The sequence below is a fragment of the Cornus florida genome, unplaced genomic scaffold (genome assembly GCF_030987335.1).
Source record: "Cornus florida cultivar Cherokee Brave unplaced genomic scaffold, ASM3098733v1 CherokeeBrave_3.0.0_Hap2_Chr05, whole genome shotgun sequence".
Taxonomy (NCBI): Eukaryota; Viridiplantae; Streptophyta; class Magnoliopsida; order Cornales; family Cornaceae; genus Cornus; species Cornus florida.
In genome coordinates this window covers 97,859,650-97,884,391 of record NW_026775575.1, presented here as the reverse complement: position 1 = coordinate 97,884,391, position 24,742 = coordinate 97,859,650, and the positions used below count along the sequence as shown (strand labels likewise).

At 35.5% G+C, this 24,742-nt stretch overlaps 2 protein-coding genes across 2 annotated transcripts; both read right to left on the bottom strand.

Moving 5' to 3' along the window:
* Nucleotides 1–1,731: 1,731 nt before the first annotated feature.
* Nucleotides 1,732–3,914, bottom strand: LOC132310390 (expansin-A7-like). Its single transcript, XM_059808568.1, has 3 exons — nt 3,746–3,914; nt 2,686–3,001; nt 1,732–2,044 (listed from the first exon to the last, which is right to left on the bottom strand). The coding sequence occupies exons 1-3, from the start codon at nt 3,912–3,914 to the stop codon at nt 1,732–1,734; spliced, it is 798 nt and encodes a 265-aa protein (XP_059664551.1).
* Nucleotides 3,915–9,571: 5,657 nt separating this feature from the next.
* Nucleotides 9,572–11,189, bottom strand: LOC132310389 (transcription factor bHLH120-like). The gene is made up of 3 exons (XM_059808567.1): nt 10,739–11,189; nt 10,303–10,653; nt 9,572–10,176 (listed from the first exon to the last, which is right to left on the bottom strand). Exons 1-3 carry the CDS (start codon nt 11,117–11,119, stop codon nt 10,099–10,101), a joined length of 810 nt encoding a protein of 269 aa, XP_059664550.1. The 5' UTR covers nt 11,120–11,189; the 3' UTR covers nt 9,572–10,098.
* Nucleotides 11,190–24,742: the final 13,553 nt, after the last annotated feature.

The window sequence follows — 24,742 nt, the reverse complement described above, 5'->3', positions numbered from 1 at the left end:
AGAGGTCACAATTCAAAATGGAAAATAGTTTTTTCACATGTGAAGGTAAAATTGTATACTTCTGATTTTATCAGACCTCTCTTTGATGAGAGTCTCGAGCACTAGACTAGTGTTAAAAGGTTCTTATCTCACATTAGATCTGGACCAGAAGGAGAATGAGTATATATATATATATATATAGACTTTTGGAGCAGCAGTACCCAAAACTTTTGGGTCATTTGCAAGTACGGTTGGTATTAGAATCAGACACGGTTCTTGATCCGGTGTAGACAAGATATCCGACTGCAATGAGAGCATTGTGAAATCGTCCAACCTGTTACAATTAAGCTTCTTTTACAGTAATAATAATAATAATAATAATAATTTATGCTCCATCTATATGCCTGTGTTGGTCTGAAAGTATGAGTTGGGAAGGGTTAAGGGTCAGGTGACAAGGTTGGGAGGAATGATTTTGGCGCGTGGTGGATGATGATGACATTTCATGTCAAAAGCAAATGAAAAAGGGAGTTGGCGTGCAGAGGAAATGGAATGAGAACATGGTCCCTATTTGGGGGCTCATTACCACTTAATTGCTTTGATAACATGTCTTCCACTCCAACTACTTTGTGGGTCTCATGTTTACTAGTTGCATGCCATCCCAATTGTTTTAATTTTGGAAGGGCCCCATAGTTTCACATGGTATATATATATATATAAAAATAAATTATGATTAGGAAGCACTGCTAGGGTGTGTGATTATATACACATATTCTAATGCCAATTGCTAGTGAAGGATAGAAAATATTTTCTGCCCTCCTCACACAAATTTGAGTTCTTTGTATGGTGGTTAGGTAATTGTGTTACAAATTAATGATAGATTGTCACTGTGAAGTAATAGTAGAAGATATTTAGTTTCTTTTAAATAATAAAAATAAATACTAAAAATAAATACTGGCAGACAGCAAAATGCTGGTATATGTAAAATTATTGGGAAATTTTCAAATTATTATTCCAACTGGAAGATCAAAGTCAATGATTTATTGGTCTTTGAGAGTTACATTCTTTTTATTTCATGCAGATGCCTCGATAGTCCAGTGGTTAGTGCCTTCGGTGGATGTTGAGAGTGCGGCTTCGACTCTTTGTACTTACTAATCTAACTTCTAATTTTTTTTACTTTGTGAAAAAAAATAATAAATAAGAATAATAAATAAAAAATTTCTTTTGATTTCATCATTTGCATCGACTTACGACATGCTATACATTGGATGTGCCAATTGAAAAGTTGTTTGTTCTCTTGATGGGGTTAACAACACAATTAGCTAGTTAAATGATATTGGTTTTGACACTTCTTTTTAATTTTATTATTATGATCTTCCTTCCTTTCAACAAGTCAATCAGTTGCTAAAGAAGCACTCTGTAAAGAGAAAAAGAAAATAGTATATTTACTTTGTTCCTAAAATAAATAATAAATAAAAATAAAAAAACCATGTCATTAAGAATTTAAGTTTACTCTAGACATGAACACGTAGGAATTCATATATTTTACACATATATATTTCCCGGGCAAAACAATTGGAATTCATTTCCATTGCTCAAGAGAAGAAAATGAAATACACATGAGAGGAAAATCTCCAAAAAGGAAAAGCAATAGTGATACCCCAAAAGCCGTAATTTAAGTCATAGAAAAAGCAAAAGATTGAGAGTGGATTCCATATACATCCACATATGCGTGTGTGTGTATATATATATATATCAATGGAAGTTGACATTTGTTTTGTATGTCAACCCTACATTCCAGTTATAAGGAGCAACATTATATGCTATAACAGTCTCTTTGGTAGTGTAAGAAGTAAGTTTGAAAGAGAGAGGTTGGCCACCCAGAGTTGCAAATGCCTGGTATGAAGCTCCCCAGTTATGGCTCATGCTTATCCATCCTGTTTTGCTTCCCTTCACCCACATGTTGGCTATGTCGCCGCCTCCGCCCACGTTCATCACGTACACCAACAACCAGTATCCATTTCCCTGGAAAGAGAATCGAAGTCCGCCTGACCTAATGCAGGGTACCCTGCAGCAACAACACACATGCATTCAGAAGCATTTCACTAAATTTGCATTAATTTTATAAATTTATTATATTTTTTTTGAAAGGAAATATACTTTAGCAATTTTGTTTGTTAAAGCAAGTTTTGAAAGAAGTTGGCATTGTGTGCTTCTTTTGAAAGGGGGAGTAGCACTAAATTTAAATTTGAAATTAGAGAAAATTTAATATAACAAATAAAAAATTCGGTTTTAAATGGAAAAAAAGAATACAATAATTGGAATGACAGATTTTGGTGGTTGAGTTTAAAGGCTACCTACAAAGTGAAACAATTGGGACATTTCAGATGATGTGAAAAATATTCAAAAATCACTACCAATGTCTAAAAATCTACCTCCCATTTTGCAATGAATTTCTCTAGAATCCTAATTGGCGATCTGTTTTGTTATTGACAAAAAGCCGTATAAAATAATTAAGAAACAAAACTAACAAGTCAAGTTGGTATGATCTCTCTTTTCTAAACAAGCGATGTGTCGCGGGTATGTGAGCTTGACTCGGGTTCAATAAATGAGCGGTAAGGTCTAAATGTCGTAACTAAGTTCTCATATTTTATTTGAATAAAATATGTTCCTTGAGAGTTCAATTTTTATGTAAGAAAGTAAGATTACCTGCGGTACATGACAGGGACAATGCCAGCCTTCCACTCTGCAATTTTCATGAAAGCAGGCTTGGACATGTCGAAGTGTGTCCGAGGTGGGTTGCACCAGCCACCGTTGTTGGAGTCCTCCGCCCAATTGGGTGGGCAAATGTTTGTGGCCGTGATGGTGGCGAATGGAGAACCTCTGTAGCACCATGGTGACTCAGCACACTTGATCTGGTAACAAGTTCCGCAAGCATATCCATCGTTAAACAAAGTCGAGCTTAACGCCGCCGTGTCAGTTCCGTAACCATTATTGAACAAGTTTCCATACCCACAAGCTCCTCCTGCAAATCCACGGAGACATGGACAATCAGCTAATGTCTTAGCATATCATGAAGTTGCGTTTCATGGATTGACTGTATAACATGACATTCTCCGCATTGTGGTCCGTGCAAATATGCATTTTTATATATTTACTTAATCAATATATATATGGTTTAACTTCACCGGCTTTCAAGTCATGTAGTGAACAATTTGTGAAATCGTGCGAGTATTTACCTAATTAAAAAATTATTATTATTTTTCTTTCATTTCATTTTATTTAAGTAGTATGAGTTCCTAAAACTATATATCTATTGTCCTCATTCCTAATAGTTAGCTTTTTCAGAAAACGAAAAATAAAACAAATTTATTCAAAATGCTATTTGTCCGACTCTATGCTTGATGCATCATGTGATGACTTGTGACTGTCTTAATTTTATATTTTTAGTACGTAAAATAACTGAAGAGAGTAACAAATATAGAAGCTTCAATTCACCTCCTTCTATATATTTAAGTGACTCATTTGCGTTCCACCTAAGTACATCAAGGATCATTATTCTACTTCTACTGATTTTAATTGAGCAGGACGAGTCATTCTTTGAGCCGATTTTGGGACTTTAAAAGTGACAATATGAGAGTTACGCTATTTGGACCGATTTAAGTAGATTCAATTTTGACCCTAACATTTAATGAAGTTGAATCAAAATTTTGGCCAAAATTTAAAATATAAAAATTAAAGAGTAAAGATTACGAGAATTATAACGAACCCATGGTGGCGGTGGCTGACTCGTCTCCATAAAATGTGGCGTGGGCGATGGCCCACGGACTAGGTCGGAAAATTGGTGCATAAGCACCTGCTGATCTGCCAACTATTGTCAATATGCAGCCCATCATGAGGAAGCTAAAGCTCCATGAATGGCGGAGGAAAGAAGCCATTGCTATTGAACCTTGAAGCTTTTGTGAACCAAGTACAATGCAAATTGACTTGATACATAATAGGCTTTATATACTGTTCTATTATAGGTAAACGAAGTGACTTCGTGACCCTCACGAATATGTAGTCTTTTTGTTAAGTCAAAGGTGTGGGGATTATTGATTGAGAGTGGGCCCATTAAATTAAGAAGTCAAAGTTTTAGGAATTATCTATCATGTGAGGGGTAGGGTGCATGGAGGACGATGAATCTTTGGTCCATGAGATAAATACTTGAAATATTAATGAGCAACGTGCGAGCAGGTTTTATTAATTTATAGAAGGTGAAAATAATATATAAACCAATGTTGGTGATAAGCTGATCACAAATACATGTCTATATACATTCAGATACCGATCAAATTGTCTTTCTCATCATAAAATGTTTGGTGATAATGAATTTGGTTGGTGAAAGTTTGAAGGTTGAACTACACAAATATATTATACACATATATGCTTAATTAAAATTGTCCAAATGCATAAGAATATAGAAGAAAACAATAAACAAGGGTGCTAAAATATTTGATGCTCTGTATACCAAGTAAAGTATTACACTTATTAGGAATATTAATTTAACCTGTTCAGATAAAAACGAGTTACGAATTTGACGAAGGTGAAACAGCTTTTGGACCTCATTTTTAAACATGTGAATACACAAAGAGTGAACATGACACGGGTTGGCGCCAATTTGCTTGTGGACTGTGTTTCTATTTTCACACCATCAAAAGATCAGAAGAAATTATTGAAATTAAAACTAACTTTCTGATAATTAAAAGTGATGATGCGGTTAATTAAAGCGAATTGCAACAAGTGACGAGAAACTTTTACGATATTAGAAAGCATTTTTTAAACTCCCATTTTTTTAATTTTATAAAAAAGATGGTTTGTTTGATTAAAAAGTTAATTTATTGATGTTTGAGAGTTGGAAAACGCACATTGATGCTGCAACTGTGTGATAAATGGCACCCTAAACGGCATAAGCAAAACTTCGGATCTGTGCATACTTAATTCCTATAGAAATTAAACCCTGTATGTGTAATATTAGTGGGATTTGATCTAATATTATTCTCGTTTCAATCAAATTCTTCAAGATCCTCGTCTGAAAGCAAAGTGTTACAAAAAAATGTACCTGTTACAGATGGTTGAATTTTTAAATTAATTTCTAGGGTAAGGGTGGGCAAAAGATGAAATATTGTTGTCACATTCCCCACTCTTCATGTGTGTTTGGACTTATCAAATCTCAATTTTTATTTTTATTTTATTTTTATTGTTTTTTTATTTTTTATTTTTACCCCCACAAAATTCAGGTATGTGGAGTCTCCATAGATTACCCTCTAAATTCATTAATTATCGTGGAGAGTATATTATATATAAATGAAATCAACATAAAAGTTAACTAGTTAGTTCTTGATGGTAGGTGTAACGGGTAGGTGCTTGCCCATTTACCCAAAAGCTCGAACTATTGGGTAGTACTGCATACCCACCCATTTATACACACTTCAACCCCCATCCAAATCCGATGTGGGACAAGTTTCACTTGTAACATTCTCCCCCACCCGAACCCACGCAACGCCCTCGTTACGGTCGGACCACCCTGCCTACCCGGAGGTAGACCCGGACGCTTGGCGTGACATAGGATTAAGGATTGGGTCTGGCTCTGATACCAACTGTAACGGGTGGGTGCTTACCCATTTACCCAAAAGCTCGAACTATTGGGTAGTGCTGCATACCCACCCATTTATACACACTTCAACCCCCATCCAAATCCAATGTGGGACAAGTTTCACTTGTAACAGTAGGCTTGTGGATTAGATCTTCGATTCAATGGTTCACTTTCCAGCCCAAAGGAATTTTTTTTTTTTTGAATTCCACTATTATGACATAGCACAAAAAAAATTCAAATTGTTAAGTAATACTGCATACCCATTCATTTGTACTCATGTCACTTCCCATCCGGATCCGATGTGGAATAAGTCTCTCCTTGTAACATTTTCCCCCACCCGAACTGCAACGCCCTCGTTGGAGTCAGGTCACCTTGCCTACCCGAGTGGCTTACCCAGACGCCTTTCAGACTAGGCACTTGGCGTGGTACTGGATCAAGGACTGAATCTAACTCTGATATAAATTGTAACGAGTGGGCGCTTACCCATTTACTCAAAAGCTCAAGCTGTTGGGTAGTACTGCATACCCACCTATTTATACCTATGTCACTTCCCATCCGAATCCGATGTGGGACAAGTGTCACGACAGAGTTCTGACGGCGCTTAGAGTAAGGAAGACACGCATGCTGGTTGATGAAGGGCAAAGTTTAACTAAAATGGTTCCAGGGAAGGGGCATGCAGGACAAGACGATGGTACTTCTTCAGAGTTCAGGCAGGTCAACTCGGTTCAGTTCGAGGAGCTTGTCGCTAATCGTAGACTTGACTATGAAGAAGGGAGTTGGCCATCCCTGCACAAACTAGTCAGGAGTTGGCCATCCCTACACAAACTAGTCAGGAGCTAGAGCCATTCCCCTAATGAGGCCAAGGCAGGCCGAAACCAGTTAACATGTGTCCTTGAGATGGCAAGTCGTGGTAGCCGACTAGGGTGCTTGTGAGAGTAGAAACAACGCCTTGGTACCGCACGGGCCGTGCCCTATGCCAAATCTCTAGGCCCGTGACAGATGATATCAGAGTAGGACTTGGGGTAAACACAGAGGTGTGTCGAGAATGAAGGTGGTGCATTGTTGCATCGACGTAGATGGAATAAATGCAGTTTGAGGGGGGCCTCCATTTCCCCAAGAAGAAGCGTCATTTGAAGTTGCGCACTGAAAGGTCGGAGGGCCGCGCGCACCAAAGTTCTTGTGAGTTTAAGGGTGATGCAAACCGATGAAGAGCCTTTAATTACTCGGGATGTCACGGAGGCGGCATAATGCGGAGTTGTGTCTCAAAGAAGGGGGACGTCCTTTTGGCCCGAGACCCTATCCATTGGGCGAGTGCAGTGCAGAGGGCTGCACAAGGAAGCGATGGTGGGCATGAGAGCATACCGCTTAGAGCAAGGCAGACTTTGGAAGGTAAGACGTAGTGGAGTTAGCGCCACGACAAGGGTGTCGCAAATTTAGGTGGGGGAGAGTGTCATAGACGGAAACCTGACGACGCTTAGAGTAAGGAAGACACGCATGTTGGTTGGTGAAGGGCAAAATTTGACTGGAATGGTTCCAAGGAAGGGGCGTGCAGGACCACAAGATGGTACCTCTTCAAAGTTCAGGCAGGTCGACTCGGTTTAGTTCGAGGAGTTTGTCGCTAATCGGGACTTGACTATGAAGCAGGGAGTTGGCCATCCCTGCACAAATTGGTCGAGAGTTAGAGTTGTTCCCCTGATAAGGCAAAGGTAGGCCAAAACCAGTCAGCATGTATCCTCGAGATGGCAAGTCATGGTGGCTGACCAGGTCGGTGCTTGTGCGAGTAGAAGCAACGCCTTGGTGCCGCAAGGGTCGTGCCACTGCGCCAAATTTCTGGGCCTGTGACACAAGTCGCTACTTGTAATAGCAAGTCTCTAGAATTCCACATTTTCCTCTCAAACATTGATGCAATTATATAACTATGAAAGCATTAATAGAAATGGTAGGTTGAACTTCACTCAAAAAGTATAATATTGACATGAAATCACAGAATTTTGAGACAACAATTCAAATACCGAACGATTTTGTTCTTACCAAAACACGTTGTATCATGGAGAGTATCTATCCTACATATATAGCATTTTACCTTTCTACGTCGAACCAATATAGGCTCATGTACTCGTAGCATACCCACAAGGTCGCCACAACAGAAGAAAGAACTCCAACTACAAAAGGGCCTCTATAACTTAATGGTATGATCTCCCTTTCTCAAAGAGAGGGATTGAGAGTTCGAGTTTTATTCTGGACAATTTGAACAATGAGTAGGGATTTATTTTAACTTTAAATAAATAAATAAACTTTAGAATGATAATCGCACTTAAATGCATCAGTGATACAACAATTGCTCAAAAAGCATCAGCTAAAATTGAACAAGTCTACATCTTCATAATACAATACTCTACCTTTTGTGATTTCGTAGGGAACTGTGTAGGAATATAAAAGTCCATTAAACAAATCTAATGCGTAGTGAGGTGACACAGAGATTATATAATTTGATACACTAAAAAGCTCTACTTATGTGCCACCATTGTTCCATTAATCATCTCCATCTTGGATGATGTGTGAATGGCCCTTGGCAGCTTCCTTTCGTGTTAATTTAAGCAATTATTTATTAATCTAAACAAAACTTCATCTCTTTTTTATTTTAATATCATATCATATCTTTCATTTAATTTAATTCGCAGTCACAAATAATTCGAGGTCCCATTTTGGTTATATGATTTCAGTGCCAACTGCAATATTCAGCCAACAACTTGCATGTCCTTTCTATAACTACCAATACAGATAATTCATTCAAGGATCAGACCCTCGCATATTCCATGGTATAATACAACATTATATATTTATATTTATCTGCATTTTATCATTAAACACTAAATTTATTTTATAAATTTATGTTGCTAACCAAGGTTTCATTGGTTCCAAAAAGAAGGGATACAGTCTTAGAGAACATGCATATCTTTAATTTGTCTGAGAGCATTCACGTGTATACAATACAAAAACTATATATACATATAACCAAATCATTCAAAGAAAGGGGACGGTATATGAATTAATCGTATTGGCCTTATCCACATTCTTGGTGGTCTAGAGGGAATCATTTAGGATAGGTTTTCCCTTCCCAAATAGAGGACAACAGACTCGACTATTTGCCGCTATATATATATGTGTGTGCGTGTGTGTGTGTGTGTGAGAGAGAGAGAGAGAGAGAAATGAGAATGCACACATAAATACACACTTGTATTATTATCTTGAAGGTAAAAAAAATCTGTTAACAATATACATATATAACATAGACTATTATCTTACATATCTAGATCAGAATCCATGACCAGATTTTGTCCTTGGTTTCTAGCTCATAAATGTTGGAAACGCCAAACTCATTCTAATATCACAACAAAAGTAAGTACAAAGAGAAGCACAATCAAAGAAATAGAATTGTTATGTCACTAACATAAGCCGTTAAACATACTCGCGGGCACCCCTTGGTTTTTTTGTTTTTTTAACTTTCTGGTCTATTTTCTAGACCGCGCGCTTGCACCACCTTTGGTAGTACAAGAAAGTTTGTCGATGGACACGACAATGTGGATTGATAGCATATGGTAATGATAGTGGGATGGAGGAGGATGTTTTTATAGCAGCAATGCTGTAGAGGACATCGGGCTGCAGGCATTGGTGTGGTGAATTTACCTAGATCCAGTGCTCATAAATGAATATTAGGCCAGGAGATGTTGATGAAGACACTTTTCAGAAAGGTGATTTCTTCCACTGATAAAAACTCAAACAGATAACATGAAAAACCAAGACTATCCCATGCCAGTGAGTACGAAGGTTTCGTATTAGTAATCTATTAAGTTCATATATTTTGGCTTGGAGAGGGAAAAAGGGTAATTAAATTAAGCTAGCTAGGAATCAAAACAGAAATGGAAGAGGCATATTATTGATGATGCCATTTGAGGAAAATGAAATAAAATTTGTAGCTGTTGAAATAGTTTACTCAGTTAACTGCCAAAAAAAAAGTTCAATATGATTTATATTACATGAACAGAAGGTGAGCAAATTAAATATCAATAGCTCCTATCTGTACAGCATTAAGGAATAAGGATAATAAGATAGAGCCAAATCAAAATTTTAATGGAATATATGTTTTAACTAAAAGAGTCTACAGCTGTACTATGTTGAAGTTAAATCAAACAGACATAACACTGGAGAAATAGAAAAACACATGAAAGACAGAATTAATGCATCTTGTCTCAGTCAATAATCCTAACATGAAATAATTTTCCCATGTACAAGAACAGTCACTACACTATCTTAATTACTATCTGGAATGCAAGTAAGGAAGACTTACACAAATATAGACAACAAGCTTCCCAAGAGTAGAAAGTAGTCCCCACAAGCACCACAAGTTCACACTTCAAAATCCAACTCAAAGCCCCATTCTAGTTTGAAAACAAAAACATCAGAGAAACAAAAATTAAAAAGGGGATCTAACTTGAAGTCCGGATGATTAAGTCGGTCAACTTCTGTTGCAGCTCAGATGGATCGATGCTTCTCCCATCATTCACCTGTGCACAAAATTATGAATAACATAGTGTTGTTGCAAGAAAACGTGCAATTAGAGAAGAAGAAAAAAACACCATGTAAAAGCCACAAAACTGATGTTCAAAATAAGGCTTAATGATTAGCAGTACCTCAGATTCAACTGTGTGGAGTAATCTTTCATTTACTTTAGTAGAAATGCAGCTAACAACAGTCAGCCCTTCTTGGATTAGAACGTCAAGCACTTCGGAAAGAGGTAGCCCTTTTCTCAAGGCAGTGCATACAACAACCTCCATCCCTGCCCTACAAGTATTAACTTCTACACTATCTTGGGGACGAGCACTTTGTGAACATTCTGATGCAACATTTAGATTCTCTGCTGGATTGGGCAATCTTCTAAGCTCATCTCTCTTGTCATTCAACTCTTCGATTCTCTTCTGCAGATGTTTTATATAATTCACAGTCTCATGCATATGATCAGATATAGACCTTGCGCGCTTTCCCTGAAGTTAACCCATCAACGCATTAAGTCCTAATGATAAAGCAGGACAAAATCCATTAGAAACTATAAAAAAGAAGTCACTTAACCTTTAGATACTCGGGAGGGACTCGTGATCTTAGAGACCTGTAAAGGGTAGCCATTTCTTGCCTCCTTTGTCTTTCGACGTTTCTATGTATGATCTTCTTCTTCTTATAGTGATCATTAGAAAGTTCATTGATGTCACCAAAAGTCATGACTGAGGACTTTCTCCGCCGGCTACAATCTGGCTTGTTGGCTAGGTCACCATCATATAGAGAAGGGGTCACCAGGACATCTTGTTGGATTGTGTGTTGCTGGCAGGGAATAGCAGAGAAATGCAACAGCTCATCAATTTGGTCAAATGGAAACACTGGAGGAATATAATCCATACTATAACCTAAAACCACTCTTTTGCTTTCCTTCTTTTTCTCTTCCTCGCTCTTCTTCATAAGGTAGAAGTAGATATATAGCTAAGGTCTGTTTATTTGAGCATGAAATGTTTGATGAGCCCTGTGTTTCAAATTTATTTTATTTTTAGACCTAATGACAAGAGTCCTTCCAAGCTTGTTTTAAGGCACTGTACATTTTGAGGCAATAAATTAATGTCTTACATTCACATATAACTATCATAAGCTGAGATGGACCTGGAGCTACTCATAGAGTGGTCCTAAATTATGTAAGGTCCCATAATGAATATTATTACAAAGAAACCTTTCGCAAAAAGGACAAGTTTCTTACCATTTGATCTGCCGAGGTCAAGATCACCACAATCTCAAATATGTGGTCATTACTCTTACCTTGATAGCAATCACTGATCAAATCAAATGGGCTGGAAATATAAGACGACTATCGTCATCATCATAATCATAGTGGTATGGTATTTTTTTGCCTTACATTTTGTAGTATTATTGGTGGAGGATATATATATATATATATATATATATATATATATATATATATATATATATTATACAGAGTAATCTCAAGAATATCATACAGGGAATATATAGCACTTATTTAAGAAACCTTCCACAAATTGCATTTACTGAGAAAAAAAAATAACCATCCTTAAATTAGAAATTTAGTCTCCTGCAGGTACAATTCAAACAATAAAAGACAAATAACCATTTCTTAAAAGTTTCTTGCATATGAAGAGATAAACTGTCTGATTGTTTCCTAATATTAATCGTTATTGTGAAGAAAAATATTAGGTGTAACAAATTGATCATGCAGATATGGGCCCCAGATCTATAATTATTGAATGTGAACCTAGAGAGAAGTGTGACCTTATTGAAAAAAATCATTGATTCAATTACTTAGATGATGAGTTGAGCACAATATGTTCTTAATTTTGGATTTCTTAGTGGCTGATATAGATGTTAAAGGCGCGCCTAGACTTCAAAAAAGTCCAAGGCTCTTCAAGGCTCAGTTAGAGCGTTTCAACCGTATACAGGTCGGGCCCCTTCAATCAGACTCACATAAAAACCTTAGGCTCACAATTTTTAGTAGGCTCCAGGCTCAAAAAAGGCAAGTCTTGTATTTTCTAATCATTTATTCGTATCAATTTCCTTTTTCACTTAATGACTACTAAATTAAAAGGTTCTATAGCATAAATCATATTGTTTAACCTTGTGAAATATTTGACAAAATTCATAAATTTATTGTTCACTACTAACATTAATTACAATTATTGCTTGATTATGAATATATATAATAATAATATAATGTTAAATATGCATTATTAGATACACGCGCCTTACTTCAATCAGGCTTGCACCTTATACTGCGCCTTGCGCTTAGACTCCAAAAGGCCTTTGGCGCCTTAGTGTGCCTCGAGCCTTTAAAAAATATGGGCAAACTCCAACGTATTATGTTTTTCAAATATAACCAACACCGTATTTGTTTCCAACCATGAGTGCTTTAAACAAGCATTCTTTTCACTAAGAAATCAAAATTAGATACAACCGGCATATCAGTCACAATATATTTTCCCTTTTGTTTATGGTTTGTGTAATCGTTTCACACTAAGCTGACAAGGATTGAACTAGCAAGAAACTAGTAAGGATCAAATGCAATACATGACTGTGAATCTGCTCCATGTAATCAATATGTGATTGATGCAAAATAATAACAAACGTTAGGTGTTTCCGAAACCTTTTGTTTAGTTTTGTTTTCTTGGTCAACCATATGAGTACTAGCAAGTTGCAAAAATTTATATTAGGAATTTAGGAATGATATCTCACTAAAGATTAACGTGCATGTATTGATCTTAAGTTATACTGGCTTTATAAATTAGCTCATTAAAAATTGATTACTTCAAGATTAACAAGTAAATAAATTAATAGAGATAGGCTATCTTTTAGCTATGGTTGATTGTTTGTTCTTGATTAAGACACTAAACTGACATAACAACAGTGTCCATGTGTTCCAAAAAAAAAAAAAAAAGGCTGTACAAATGAGAGTGCACAAAGGTTAAATGAAGAATCAACAAATAAATTTAACGCCTTGGCTTTTAATTTACCAAGATGCATGCAACTACATGTAGTATTATTTACCGGGGGGAAAAAATACAGGTGGTATACATTATCACTATTGTCATTATATGCTGTCAGAGAGTCCATATAGACTTTACTCCAAATAATAATAAAGGAAATAGTAGAACATATGCATATTTAACTGAACTATAAATTTGAAAAATCTGCTACAGCTCTCGCACATCTGCTGTTATAGTAGGGGAAGTTTTTGTGTACATTTATGAAATTTCGAAATCAAGAGAGAAAGTGTTCACAATGAAATCCTCTATAGAGTAAACAGAAACCTATGTAGATTTCCACTTTAATTTCATTTTTAATCCATAAAACATCACTTTCCTTGTGTTTCAAGACTTATTTTGTAACATCAAGTTCAATATATTCAACATGGGAGGGATTGGCTCAAAGAATATCATCATGTGCACTAAACATCTCGTCAATTGGGTTGATTGGTCTAGTAATTAATTTGATTCGAATCCCAATTTTTAGACTGCAAGAAATCTTTGAATATATAATTGAAAGGCATGGTTCAAGCTCATCCTGTCTAACTGATTCTTGAACAGAGTATTGCAAAAAGACCTAATTCATAGTGTGAATACTAGAATTATTAAGTGCACATTGATACACAGACCAGTCAGGGACTAAAGAGCCAATTCCTTCCATTTATTTTTTTATTTTTTTATTTTCTATGTTCTTTTTTACTTCTCGTCCTCTTCGGTTGATTGATTTACTGAAGACAAGAGGGAAGATCAAAGCATGCACATGTATGCCATCTTGGCTGCAATTGCATGATAAAATTATACTTCTTTAGGTGTACATTTTTGGCATAATTAATAATCTTTAGGTGTATGTTTTAAATTAGAATCTTTACAATCTCAAAGCGCAGTCATTAGAAAAAGACAAGTGTTCAATGTTTTGGTTTGGATGATTTTTGTAAAAGTTTATACTCTGCTAGCCAATGAGAGGTCGACAAGCAATTAGAGTGAGAGGTGGGGTTGATGTTGAATCCTGTAACAATGCCTGTGGAGTGTTCTTTTATAATAGTATGTAGGGTATATTGCTAGCGAATGATTATCAATTTCTTATTAAAGATGTTAATCAACAACAATGAGATGGGTTCCCCACGTGTGGAGAGCATATTTCTAATAAAAACATGCTAAGATACACCAAATCTTTTGTGTTCCGTTGACGAAGTCATGTTTTAATATAGTTTCATGCACTCGTGGGCAAAATAATTCTCCTGTGACTGATTAGAAGTACTCCATCCTTCATTCAAAAACCAATGTATGGATTTGGATTAGCAAATCATGCCAAAAGTTTTCTTTCTTTATTTTTTTTTTAATTTTTAGATATGAACAATTCTACAAAGATTAAGAGGTGAATGCCCCCTATATACAATCAACATCAAAATCAAAGGGGAGAAAAAAAAAAAAAAAAAAAAAAAAAAAATTGAGGACCAAAGAGCAGCAAACTATATATTTGAATATAGCATTAGATAGAAAACTTACAATGTTAAGAAACAGTTTGCATAATATCCTTTTGAAAAGAGACCACATCCTTAAAAGGGTTAGAATATATAGAATCTGGAGTTCCTCTCCACCCAAATGTAATAAGTAACCAGCAGCCAGCAGAGTCTTGTAATGTTCAGTTGACATTTGAGAGAGTTGATTGTTGTTGAGGATAACAGTTGCCCAAGCAATCAAACATTGATCCACCCAAAGAGTCCCAAATTCTGCAAGTAACGGGACAATTGAAGAAAATTAGGTACTAAATTAAGAGTTTCAATTTGTCTTAATGCTACTCAAAACACACACACACACAAGCAGCTTTTTGAATAAATATCCATGTTTATCATAATTTCCAAAGTCCATAAATAAATCCTTTGAACCTAATTATGTGGTGTGAATCAATCTTGCTGCTGGAAGGTCTAGAGGTGTTGATGCTTTCTTGATGGGGAAGGGTTTTATGGAAGGGAAATGATCTAGAGTCCAACAATGTGAAAGATCCAAAGGACCACTATGGAGTGGGGGCATGGCCCACCTTCAATACTTTCTCCATATGATTAGTCAGAGTTTTTTTTTTTTTTTTTTTTTTTTTTCGCTAAAGATGATTAGTCAGAGTTGTATCATCTTCTGTGGTTATTTTGTTAATAGCACTCCAAGAAAAAATTAGCGTTGAACGTAAACCCGTTCGGGGTAGGGTAGGGGTAGGGGTACTGGGGTAGGGGTGTATTGGGTGTAATTGATTGCTTGCCTCCCCCAAACGCAGCCTTCTGACCCAAAAGCATTTTTGGGCCAAAATCCATAGTGTCTGATCCAGTTAATCTCACCTATTTCACCCGGCGTCACTTCAAGGGTCACGGTCTTCACTAACTAAACAGGGTACTGATCACAACATAGCGTTGTGAGTTCGAATAAAAAAAACATGGAAGAACTCCATCCTACGTGGACATAGAAATTGAAATTAACGGATTATAGATGAGGATGTACCACCATCCAAACATTTTAAGCGATCGAAAAACAAATACCCAATCGTTACACTAATTCTCAAATTACTAATAATAAATAGTGTTATTATAAATAGTAATTTCAATGACAAACTATAACTTTGTAATATATATATACACACACACATTTTCATATATTAACACAAATCACTTATGGATGAGTATGTAGCTCAACATTTTAAGTCATCAAAAAACACACACCCAAATGTTGCACTAATTCTCAAAATATTAACAATAAATAGTGTTTTGTCATAAATAGTAATTTCAATGGCAAACTATAACTTCATAATTATATATATATATATATATATACACACACACACACACACATTTTCATATATTAACACAAACCACTTATTTTGGGTAAAAGTTGAAATTATTAACAATTCTAAGGCATAATTTTCTTTTCAAGAACTAGTAAATTATAAATTCTTATTTTTTTTTCTTTAATCATAAATAAAGTTCGGTCGAATTCTTTTATCCTATATGACAAATGATAATAAGAATGGCTAGAGTGAGTTTGACAAACCCCAGGGTCACAGCGGTAGAGATTCGGAAAATAAGTTCTTGAGGTCTCGTTTTCAAATCGCACTCCTGATTTAAATAATGCATGTGTTATGGGCCGATACACGTATTCTGAGGGGAAAAAAAAAAAAAAAAATGGGTTTGACAAAATGGAGACAATTTAAATTTATTCTATGGGACAAACAAATATTAAATAATTTGAAAGAAATTTTTTATAAGATAGTTATCTCTAGCTGTATTACGTGCAAGGGCGGATTCAGAAATTGTTAATGGGATGGACTAATACTAGTAATATATATATATATATATATATATATATATATATATATATATATATATTTGGCTGGGTTAAAATTGTCTATAGTAGTTTGTTTGTCTGTAGTAATTTTTTAGTTTATTTTATTTTATTTAACTTTACGAGTAGGTTTGAGCCCACCAAAACAAACACTTAGATCCGTCCTTGATTCCTCCAAACTAAATATTGGAGGTTAAAACGGAAACAAGTACAGTGCATTATGAGAAGAATGTTATGATAGACATAGAAGGGGGTAATATTAAAAAAACCAAGAGTGATGCCTATTATTAATAAAAGAAGATCACTTTTTTTTTTTTTTTTAATTTTATAATATAGACTTGTAGATGCACTAAGTAAGAAATGGAATATTTGTTGGCATAGAATGTATTATACAAAAAGGCTAATGATTTATTTGGGAGTTTATTAGTGAAAACACTGGTTAACTAATATTTTTGCTAATTGCTTTCTTAAATGAAAAATTATAAGCTAAAGGTTACTACTTTACAGGGAAATATCTATATCCACAGATAATTTCTAACCAATTGTTTATTCATAAAATAGTGGAACTAAAAATTTGTTAAACTTCATTGTAAAAAAAAAAAAAAAAAAGGGGGGGCTTCATTCTTGTGTTACTTGAGAGATACATAGAGGCTATTGACAACAACGTCGAGTGGTCGCTATTTTTGAATTCATTATTAACTGATGGTCTTATTAGTTAATTGTTTAAACAGTATTAACGACAAATTTTTTGTGGTCGTTATGCAGTGTATTATAATTAAACATTCAACATTGTAGTCTTCTCATTACTACTAATGGTTTAAAACTAAACAAAAAAATTAAATCAATTGGGCGCACCCAAGCACATCAATTCCGACAATCTATTGCCATCACAACAAAATTAAAAGCAAACTAAAAAGGTATTAGACACCTTTCAAATCTAATTTTAATCTGTCCAAAACACCAAATCCCACAATCCTTAATAATTGCAATTTATAAATGAAACCCAAATTTTGAGCAAACTAAATTAAACTTGAGCATTTTCATACCTAATTATTGAAATGAGATAGTATCTTTAAATTTCATATTTTAATGTAAGGATGTATTCAGTTGTATGGAATTAGAGTTTTGGAATTGAAATTGGTGAAATTTATGAAAATTTTGATTCAATTTTTTTTTAATTATTTTTCTCAAATTACACAAATTGTAATTCCAAAACTTTAATTCTATGTAACCAAACACACTCTCAAAGAAAAATAAAATGATAATATAAGGTGTATGTTCCTCGGACCAAAAAAGAAAAAGAAAAAGAAAAGGGAGATAATGTTATTTTATAACTGAAAGAATATAAAAATTTAGGGGAAAGTGCTAAAAACCCCCCCTTAAACTATTGGCCATTTAGTAGAAAACCCCTCTGATCTAATAATTTGGCATGTAACCCCCTGAACTAACCATTTTGTTGCAATTAACCCAATCTGATGATCAGTCGATTGAATTTGACCGTAAAGAAGCACATGACGGGTCACGTGACAATCCAAATTTCTTTAAATGACCATACAACCCTTCATGATGCTAAAAGACCACAATGCTCCTTTTAGTACATTAAAGCTCAAATAGGTCAGAACCCTAAACTCATTCTTCAATCATCTTCCTCGATCAAATCTCTCTCCATAAATTCCTCATTCGTGGCAAAGTGGAAACTGAATTCCGTGACGCTATCTTCCTCGATCAAATCCCAAATAGGTCAAAACCCAAAAAGTCGGTGAGCTCGGCTGGATTAAATCGGCGGTCGGCGAACAAGGGAGGGCTAGGTTGTGGAAAAATCGGCCAGTGAAGACAATGGCAGAGAGCTCGGATGGTGGAGCTTTGACCGGTGAGGTTGGCATAGATGTATGGAGGGCAAGAATTAGCTGGTTATGGAGAGCTTGGTTGTTGGCTCGGCCGTGGAAAGCTTGGGGAGGTGAGCAGCGGGCTGTGATGGTGAACTCGTGGCAAGTTCATGCTTCATCACCAATTTCACAACTCCAAGTGCTTGCTTCATTGAGTAGTTTGGGGAATTTCACTCCCTCTGTATCAATTTTTGCATCGACACATCTTCTGGTGCTCAACCATGACAGCACGCTTATCGCTGCCACTGCCACCGCCAATTCAACCACTATCTTCTCTATCGTCTTTGAAACCCAAATAATTCATAGCGTAAAATAATTTTATCGCCGGAATATAACGTTGTTGCTGGGTCATGGAGCGGCAATGGTGGTGGCGACACCGATCTGGTTATGATGGGTTTTGTTGTGTAGATGTGATTGTAACGACCCTAAAATGATACCAGTCATAAAGAAATAAATAAATAATTCTGCATGACCTTTGCTAAAAGGGTCCTATCACAACCTATTAAAATGCATAAAAAAAAAATGTAATGGCCTCACTTAGTCATAAACTAATCTATCATGTCCCAACGCAAATGCAAATAATATAAAATATTCTCAAAAAAATAATATACATATAAAAAAGAGTCCCGTTCCTCCAATTCCTTCAAAAAAAAAATGGAAGCGCCAGTCCACTACCTAATCCCATACTCCTTTACAAGGAACATACTCTAATTACGTTAATTTACATTCCATGAAATACAGCTGAAATCAAAAGCCCATAATTTACAACATTATACAAATTATACTAAAGTTTTATAGAACAAAAATATTAAAGTTTTAAAACAAAAATAACAAAATATAAATCTCCAATCCCGTCTAATCTTGTGGTGGATGATCGTCCACCGCCTCCTTTCCGTGTTCTGAAAAATATTAATAATAAAGGGGTGAGCACAATAGGTCAGTAGGAGGTGCTTAAGACACACCTCTTATGACCCCGTGAATCCAAACAAGGAATAGGAAAAGAATCGGGATCTTGTCATTTTCGGAAAAAAAATATAATCACAACATCAACAACAATAATCCAAATCATAAACGAACTATGCCATGCTATGGAATACAATGTCATGCAATGTCGCTCCTCATTTTCAAAACCTTTTCTGTCATCATTTCCAAACCGTTAGTTTAACCCATCCAATGGCAACTCCATGGCGGCACGAGAGAATGATTGGCTTACTGTCCCTGACCCATGGCAACTCCATGGCGTCATTTAAGGCCCAGGTAACTCAACAACGCTAGGGAAATCTCCCAAATTCCCTCTAGGCCACACTAACGTCGCGGTCCCTAGGCAACTCCTAGACGACTGGGTTTTCGTAAACCCTTTCAAAACTTCTTCCTAAAACTTTTTTCATTCCATTTCAAAATAACTTTCCCACTTTCCTTGCCTAGTGGTTATGCATGAAATGCATCATGCCTTTTCATACCATGCCAATACTCATTTTTATACAATTAATTGAACTTAAATCACATAACATGCTTTACAAGTAAATAATAAAATATATATATATATATACATGCTTTCATTCAACAATAATTTAGCATGGTAAGCTTATAAAACATGAATTTTAATCCATACAGGTATGCTCAATCGCAACACATCATTCAACACATAATTAAACATTCCATACACAACATTTAAGCAATTTATTATAAGAATTTATACAAATTAAACATGCTAGGTAACAATTTATACGAGATAATTCACAAAAGCACAAGAAGATTATGGATTAGAGACTCCTACCTCTTAAGATGCAAAAACCCCCAAAATGGGTCCTAAATTCGAAATTCCTAGGATGCACCAAATGATGAATTGCTTACATCAATGAGTAGATCTCGTTGTACTCTCCGTTTTGCCGCAAATGGCCCCCAAAAACTCTAAAAGATGAGAGGATAATTAAAGCTTGAAACTGTGAAATGAAAAAAGAAAAATAAAAATCGAAGGAAGAGAGAAGGCAGCCGCGTGGAGAAAGAAAGAAAGTTAGGTTTGGTTATTACAATGACTAAAGCCCCTGTGGGGCCCACGACAACAAATAATACATTTAACATTTATATATATATATAAACAATTCATTTTACAACCACAATAAGCATTTAAATAATTAACTTATGCACAAAATAACAATGCATGAAATGTAATGGACCCGTGAAACAACTCTCGTGCACAACGACCCCAGTAACGGGTCCCACCTGGAAACTCCCGGCCCGAAAAATAAAAAAATTTCAAAATGGCAACTAATACATTTCCAAGAGTCCTAAACTCAAGGAAATGCCCCAATCTACATTTTGACACACTCGCCACACCCCCACGGTGTTCGGCACGCAAAACGAGATAAAACGAAAATAAACACGAAAAAAAAATCAAAAAATCCTAGAAAATGGCAAAAATCGAAAATATTACAATCTACCCTTCTTAAAAGATTTCGTCCTCGAAATCTACATTCCTTAAAGAAGGAGGCCCACAACCACACACTTTTCCGAGAAACACCTCATCAAACCACAGGATTAAGAGTTTTATAACATTATTGCCTTTGACACCAGACGCCAATAGGCAATCACACACTACCGCCACTAAAACTCAATGTTCACCACCCTATAAGGGTACTCATCACTCACAAAATCATAACACAAAACCCATTGGATTTTACACCAGACTCAAAACGGACATTGGTCTACTCTGCATTACCACGCAAAGCATTCGAAGCCTGAAAGAAGAACGGTCACAAGACCCCTGAACAAGACAACATCCGATCTCAACTCATCCTTTAAAGGATACACAAAATCCTAGACAAAGAACCCTGTCCATCTCACAACCAAGCTCAACTCAAATCTACATATTCCTGTCAGACCAAACACTCACTATCTAACACATAGCTATACTATCGCATTACGGTACAAGCGACCACCAACCGCACCAATCGACAATCATTACACTTAATAACTTCAGGATGACTAAATAATGAATCTTGCAACGACCACATAAGCATGAGTCCCAAATCAGTAAAACGTATTACCCTGTACCCAAAACACAAATCCTCAAAACAAGATCTTTAATAATCAAACGAATTGAACACTTGGTCCCACCTAACACACCTCGTCACCCGAAAAAACTTCCTGAATCCACCACCATACTGACATAACGCCCAATACCATACTCTCACTATTCATGATAACTCGAAACAATCATTGACCTTTGACCTAACATTGTGCTAAAGAAGGATTGATTCAGGAGTAATAGTTGGCTAGGCCAATCTCAACCTCGATCCGGTCTAAGCACAGACGTCGTTCTTGTCCTCAGGTCCAAACTTTAAACACAGTCTCACATAGTCCACAAAACAATCATGAAATTCCACTCACTATCCATCCATCATTCTACATAACCTCAACAATTATACAATCACATACCAGTTTTAAGAATCTCAATTATACTTTAATCACACAACCCTTAATAAGCTAGAAACGGCACAGCACCAAACGTCATAATCATCAACCAGCATGAAAGAACTCTAATCTCCTCATAACATCCACACCAAGTAGACAACTCCATAACACCACTTGGTTCAATTCTTACTTCTTCAAAACACACAATACGACCGTCTCATGCCTGAAACCTCAAAACCAAAGTCAATCATTCTTATTATTCTCCAACGAAATCCCATAATCACTCTCTAGCTACTTAACACTCAAGCAATACCAACACTTGTCCTCAAGACACTGCTCAAATTAGACATCAATAAAAACACCCGAATACATGACCCACATCACATCACCTAACCATCCTCAATCTTACAATTCACGACACACCCCTATCCCTCACCGATAGTACCAGACACCGGAAACACAATCCTTATTTGGCAACTCGTGTCGTCAAAATCACTCTCAAAACAAGCACCACTAAAAACCAATGACTTTATCTCCCTCTGTGGGAGTGAGTCGACCAAATTAACCAAACCTTTACGATGAACTCTAACAACATGACAAACCACACACAGGTCCATTCACCCACGGATGCACACAACTTCTAAATGGAGAACAAGGCTTACGACAGACAACGTCTTTGCCAGGACTAGAATAAACGGAAAGGGTAATGAACCCCGCTCTCACAAGAGACTAACGACTCGTACCTGAATATGTCCGACACCCTATCACACGTTACATACTAATCGTCCAACAATGGACACCCAATCTCACTTGAGATGAAATGAACTCCTTACCCATGGTCGTCGTCCTACCATAAGCTTAAGAGTGTGTATTAAGGCAAGGGCCAAGAGTTTTACATTTATAGAAGCCACTACTACCTTTCACTATAAATATAGTTAGGGCGAGTAGGGATCGTCCCAAGGGATTATACGTGTTGGAATTTAACTTCGACTCTAATGTACCAAATGATTGCAAAGAGAGATTGATTGTTTGATTACACTAAAATTTAATTAATTAAAATGAAAGTGAGATAAAACTAATGAGAGATAGGGATTTAAGAGATGAGAAGAGAGGACTTAGGTTGTTGGAATCATCACTAAGCTCGTGTAATTAACCACTTGCTTTCCATTAATGGGGAATACATTGTTGTGAACAAAATGCGACTACCAATTGCAATATTAAGCATGGACCATCTAATTTAAGCATCGAAAGACGTCTCCCCCAAATTTGGAATCAACAACCTATTTGAATAATCCACACTAGCAAACTCACATCAAATATCAAATGGGATAAGAATAATCAAGCATTCTAAGGCAATATAGTATAAGATGCAAGAGAGATATGAGATCAAGCCTTAATTAAAGCATGAATACACACAAGGGCACAATGGTGAAATTTTTTTTTTTTTTAATTTTTTCATTTAATGAAAACAATTATATACAAAATGCAAGAAAAACAAAGAATAAAATGCATGAACAAAATATAAAAAGAAAAATAAATAAGGTAAAATGTAATGAAATAATATGTACAATGCAAGAAATGAAAAATTAATATGTACAATACAAGTATATACAAAATTTTCTTACTTTTTGTTTTTCATATTTTTATTTTTTTTTTATTTTTTTTTATGAAAGAATGTACAATGAAACAAAATACAAGAAAAATAAAGAAATAAAAATAAAAATGAACATGTATGATACAAGAGATAAATGACACAATGTGTCATATGGGTGCTAAGTTTAACGTCTCTAGCAAGACGGAATGCTACATTGAAAAACTGTTTTTTTTTTTAGACAAAACAAATATGTACACAAACAAAAATAAAAAGGCAAGAAATAAAAATGCAAGAAAATAAAGAATGCAAAGAAAAAATTTTATTTTTTTATTTTTTTTCGAAATTAAAAATTAAAATTAAGAAAAATTAAAAATTAAAGTTAAACAAAATATTTTTGGAATTTTTTTTTAATGAAAAATAAAATAAAATAAACTAAATAAAATAAAAGAAATATTTTTGGGATTTTTGAAATATAAACAAAAATAAAAATAAAAGTAAAAGTAAAAATAAATTTTCAAAACCTGCAGAGATGTTCGATTGATCTCACAAAATGAAAAATAAATTTTCAAAACCTGCAGAGATGTTCGATTGATCTCACAAAATGATCAATCGATCTGACAGAGAGGTGAACTATGCAGGTTTTCTGGGTTCAGAAATTTTCTAAGTGCTGGAACTTGAGATCGATCCAATGATGTAGTTGGATCGATCGAAGAACTTCAGATCGATCTAGGAATATTTTCGATTGATCGAACATGTGAAAACATGCTCAAATGGAGATCCCGAGAGTTGACATTTTTGGATTGAAAGAAGGCTCAAAATTTTTCTAAGTGTCAAAACTCAAAATCGATCGAATTTTGAAATTGGATCAATCGAAGGCTTCAGATCGATTTAGAAATATTTTCGATCGATCGAACATGTGAAAACATGCTCAAATGGAGATCCCGAGAGTTGACATTTTTGGATTGAAAGAAGGCTCAAATTTTTTTTTAAGTGTCAAAACTCAAGATTGATCGAATTTTGAAATTGGATCGATCGAAGAGTTCAGATCGATCTAGGAATGAATTTCGATCGATTGGACAGAGAGGTGATTTGGATGCAGGTGGATGCAGGTCGAAAATTTTTCTAAGTGTTGAGTGCAATCCACAGCTCGATCGATCGAACTCCAATTTGAGATCGATCGAACTTATGCAAAATGCTCAATTATGACATGAAAGTGCATTCAATCCTTATCACAGTTCTTTGAAATGCATATGAACCCAAAGCCAATATCTAGACTTCGCAAGAAATGAAAAACAAAAAGAAATGAGGGAGGAATAGAGTT

What these genes read in the sequence shown, in the direction of transcription:
- LOC132310390 (XM_059808568.1), bottom strand. Translation starts at nt 3,914, where the DNA reads ATGGCTTCTTTCCTCCGCCATTCATGGAGCTTTAGCTTCCTCATGATG. An exon ending in GTCAGCCACCGCCACCATGG is followed by an intron (nt 3,002 to 3,745) that starts GTTCGTTATAAT and finishes GTGGATTTGCAG; the next exon opens with GAGGAGCTTGTGGGTATGGA. An exon ending in GTCCCTGTCATGTACCGCAG is followed by an intron (nt 2,045 to 2,685) that starts GTAATCTTACTT and finishes TTGTTGCTGCAG; the next exon opens with GGTACCCTGCATTAGGTCAG.
- LOC132310389 (XM_059808567.1), bottom strand. Translation starts at nt 11,119, where the DNA reads ATGAAGAAGAGCGAGGAAGAGAAAAAGAAGGAAAGCAAAAGAGTGGTT. An exon ending in TCCCTCCCGAGTATCTAAAG is followed by an intron (nt 10,654 to 10,738) that starts GTTAAGTGACTT and finishes GGTTAACTTCAG; the next exon opens with GGAAAGCGCGCAAGGTCTAT. An exon ending in TCCACACAGTTGAATCTGAG is followed by an intron (nt 10,177 to 10,302) that starts GTACTGCTAATC and finishes TTTTGTGCACAG; the next exon opens with GTGAATGATGGGAGAAGCAT.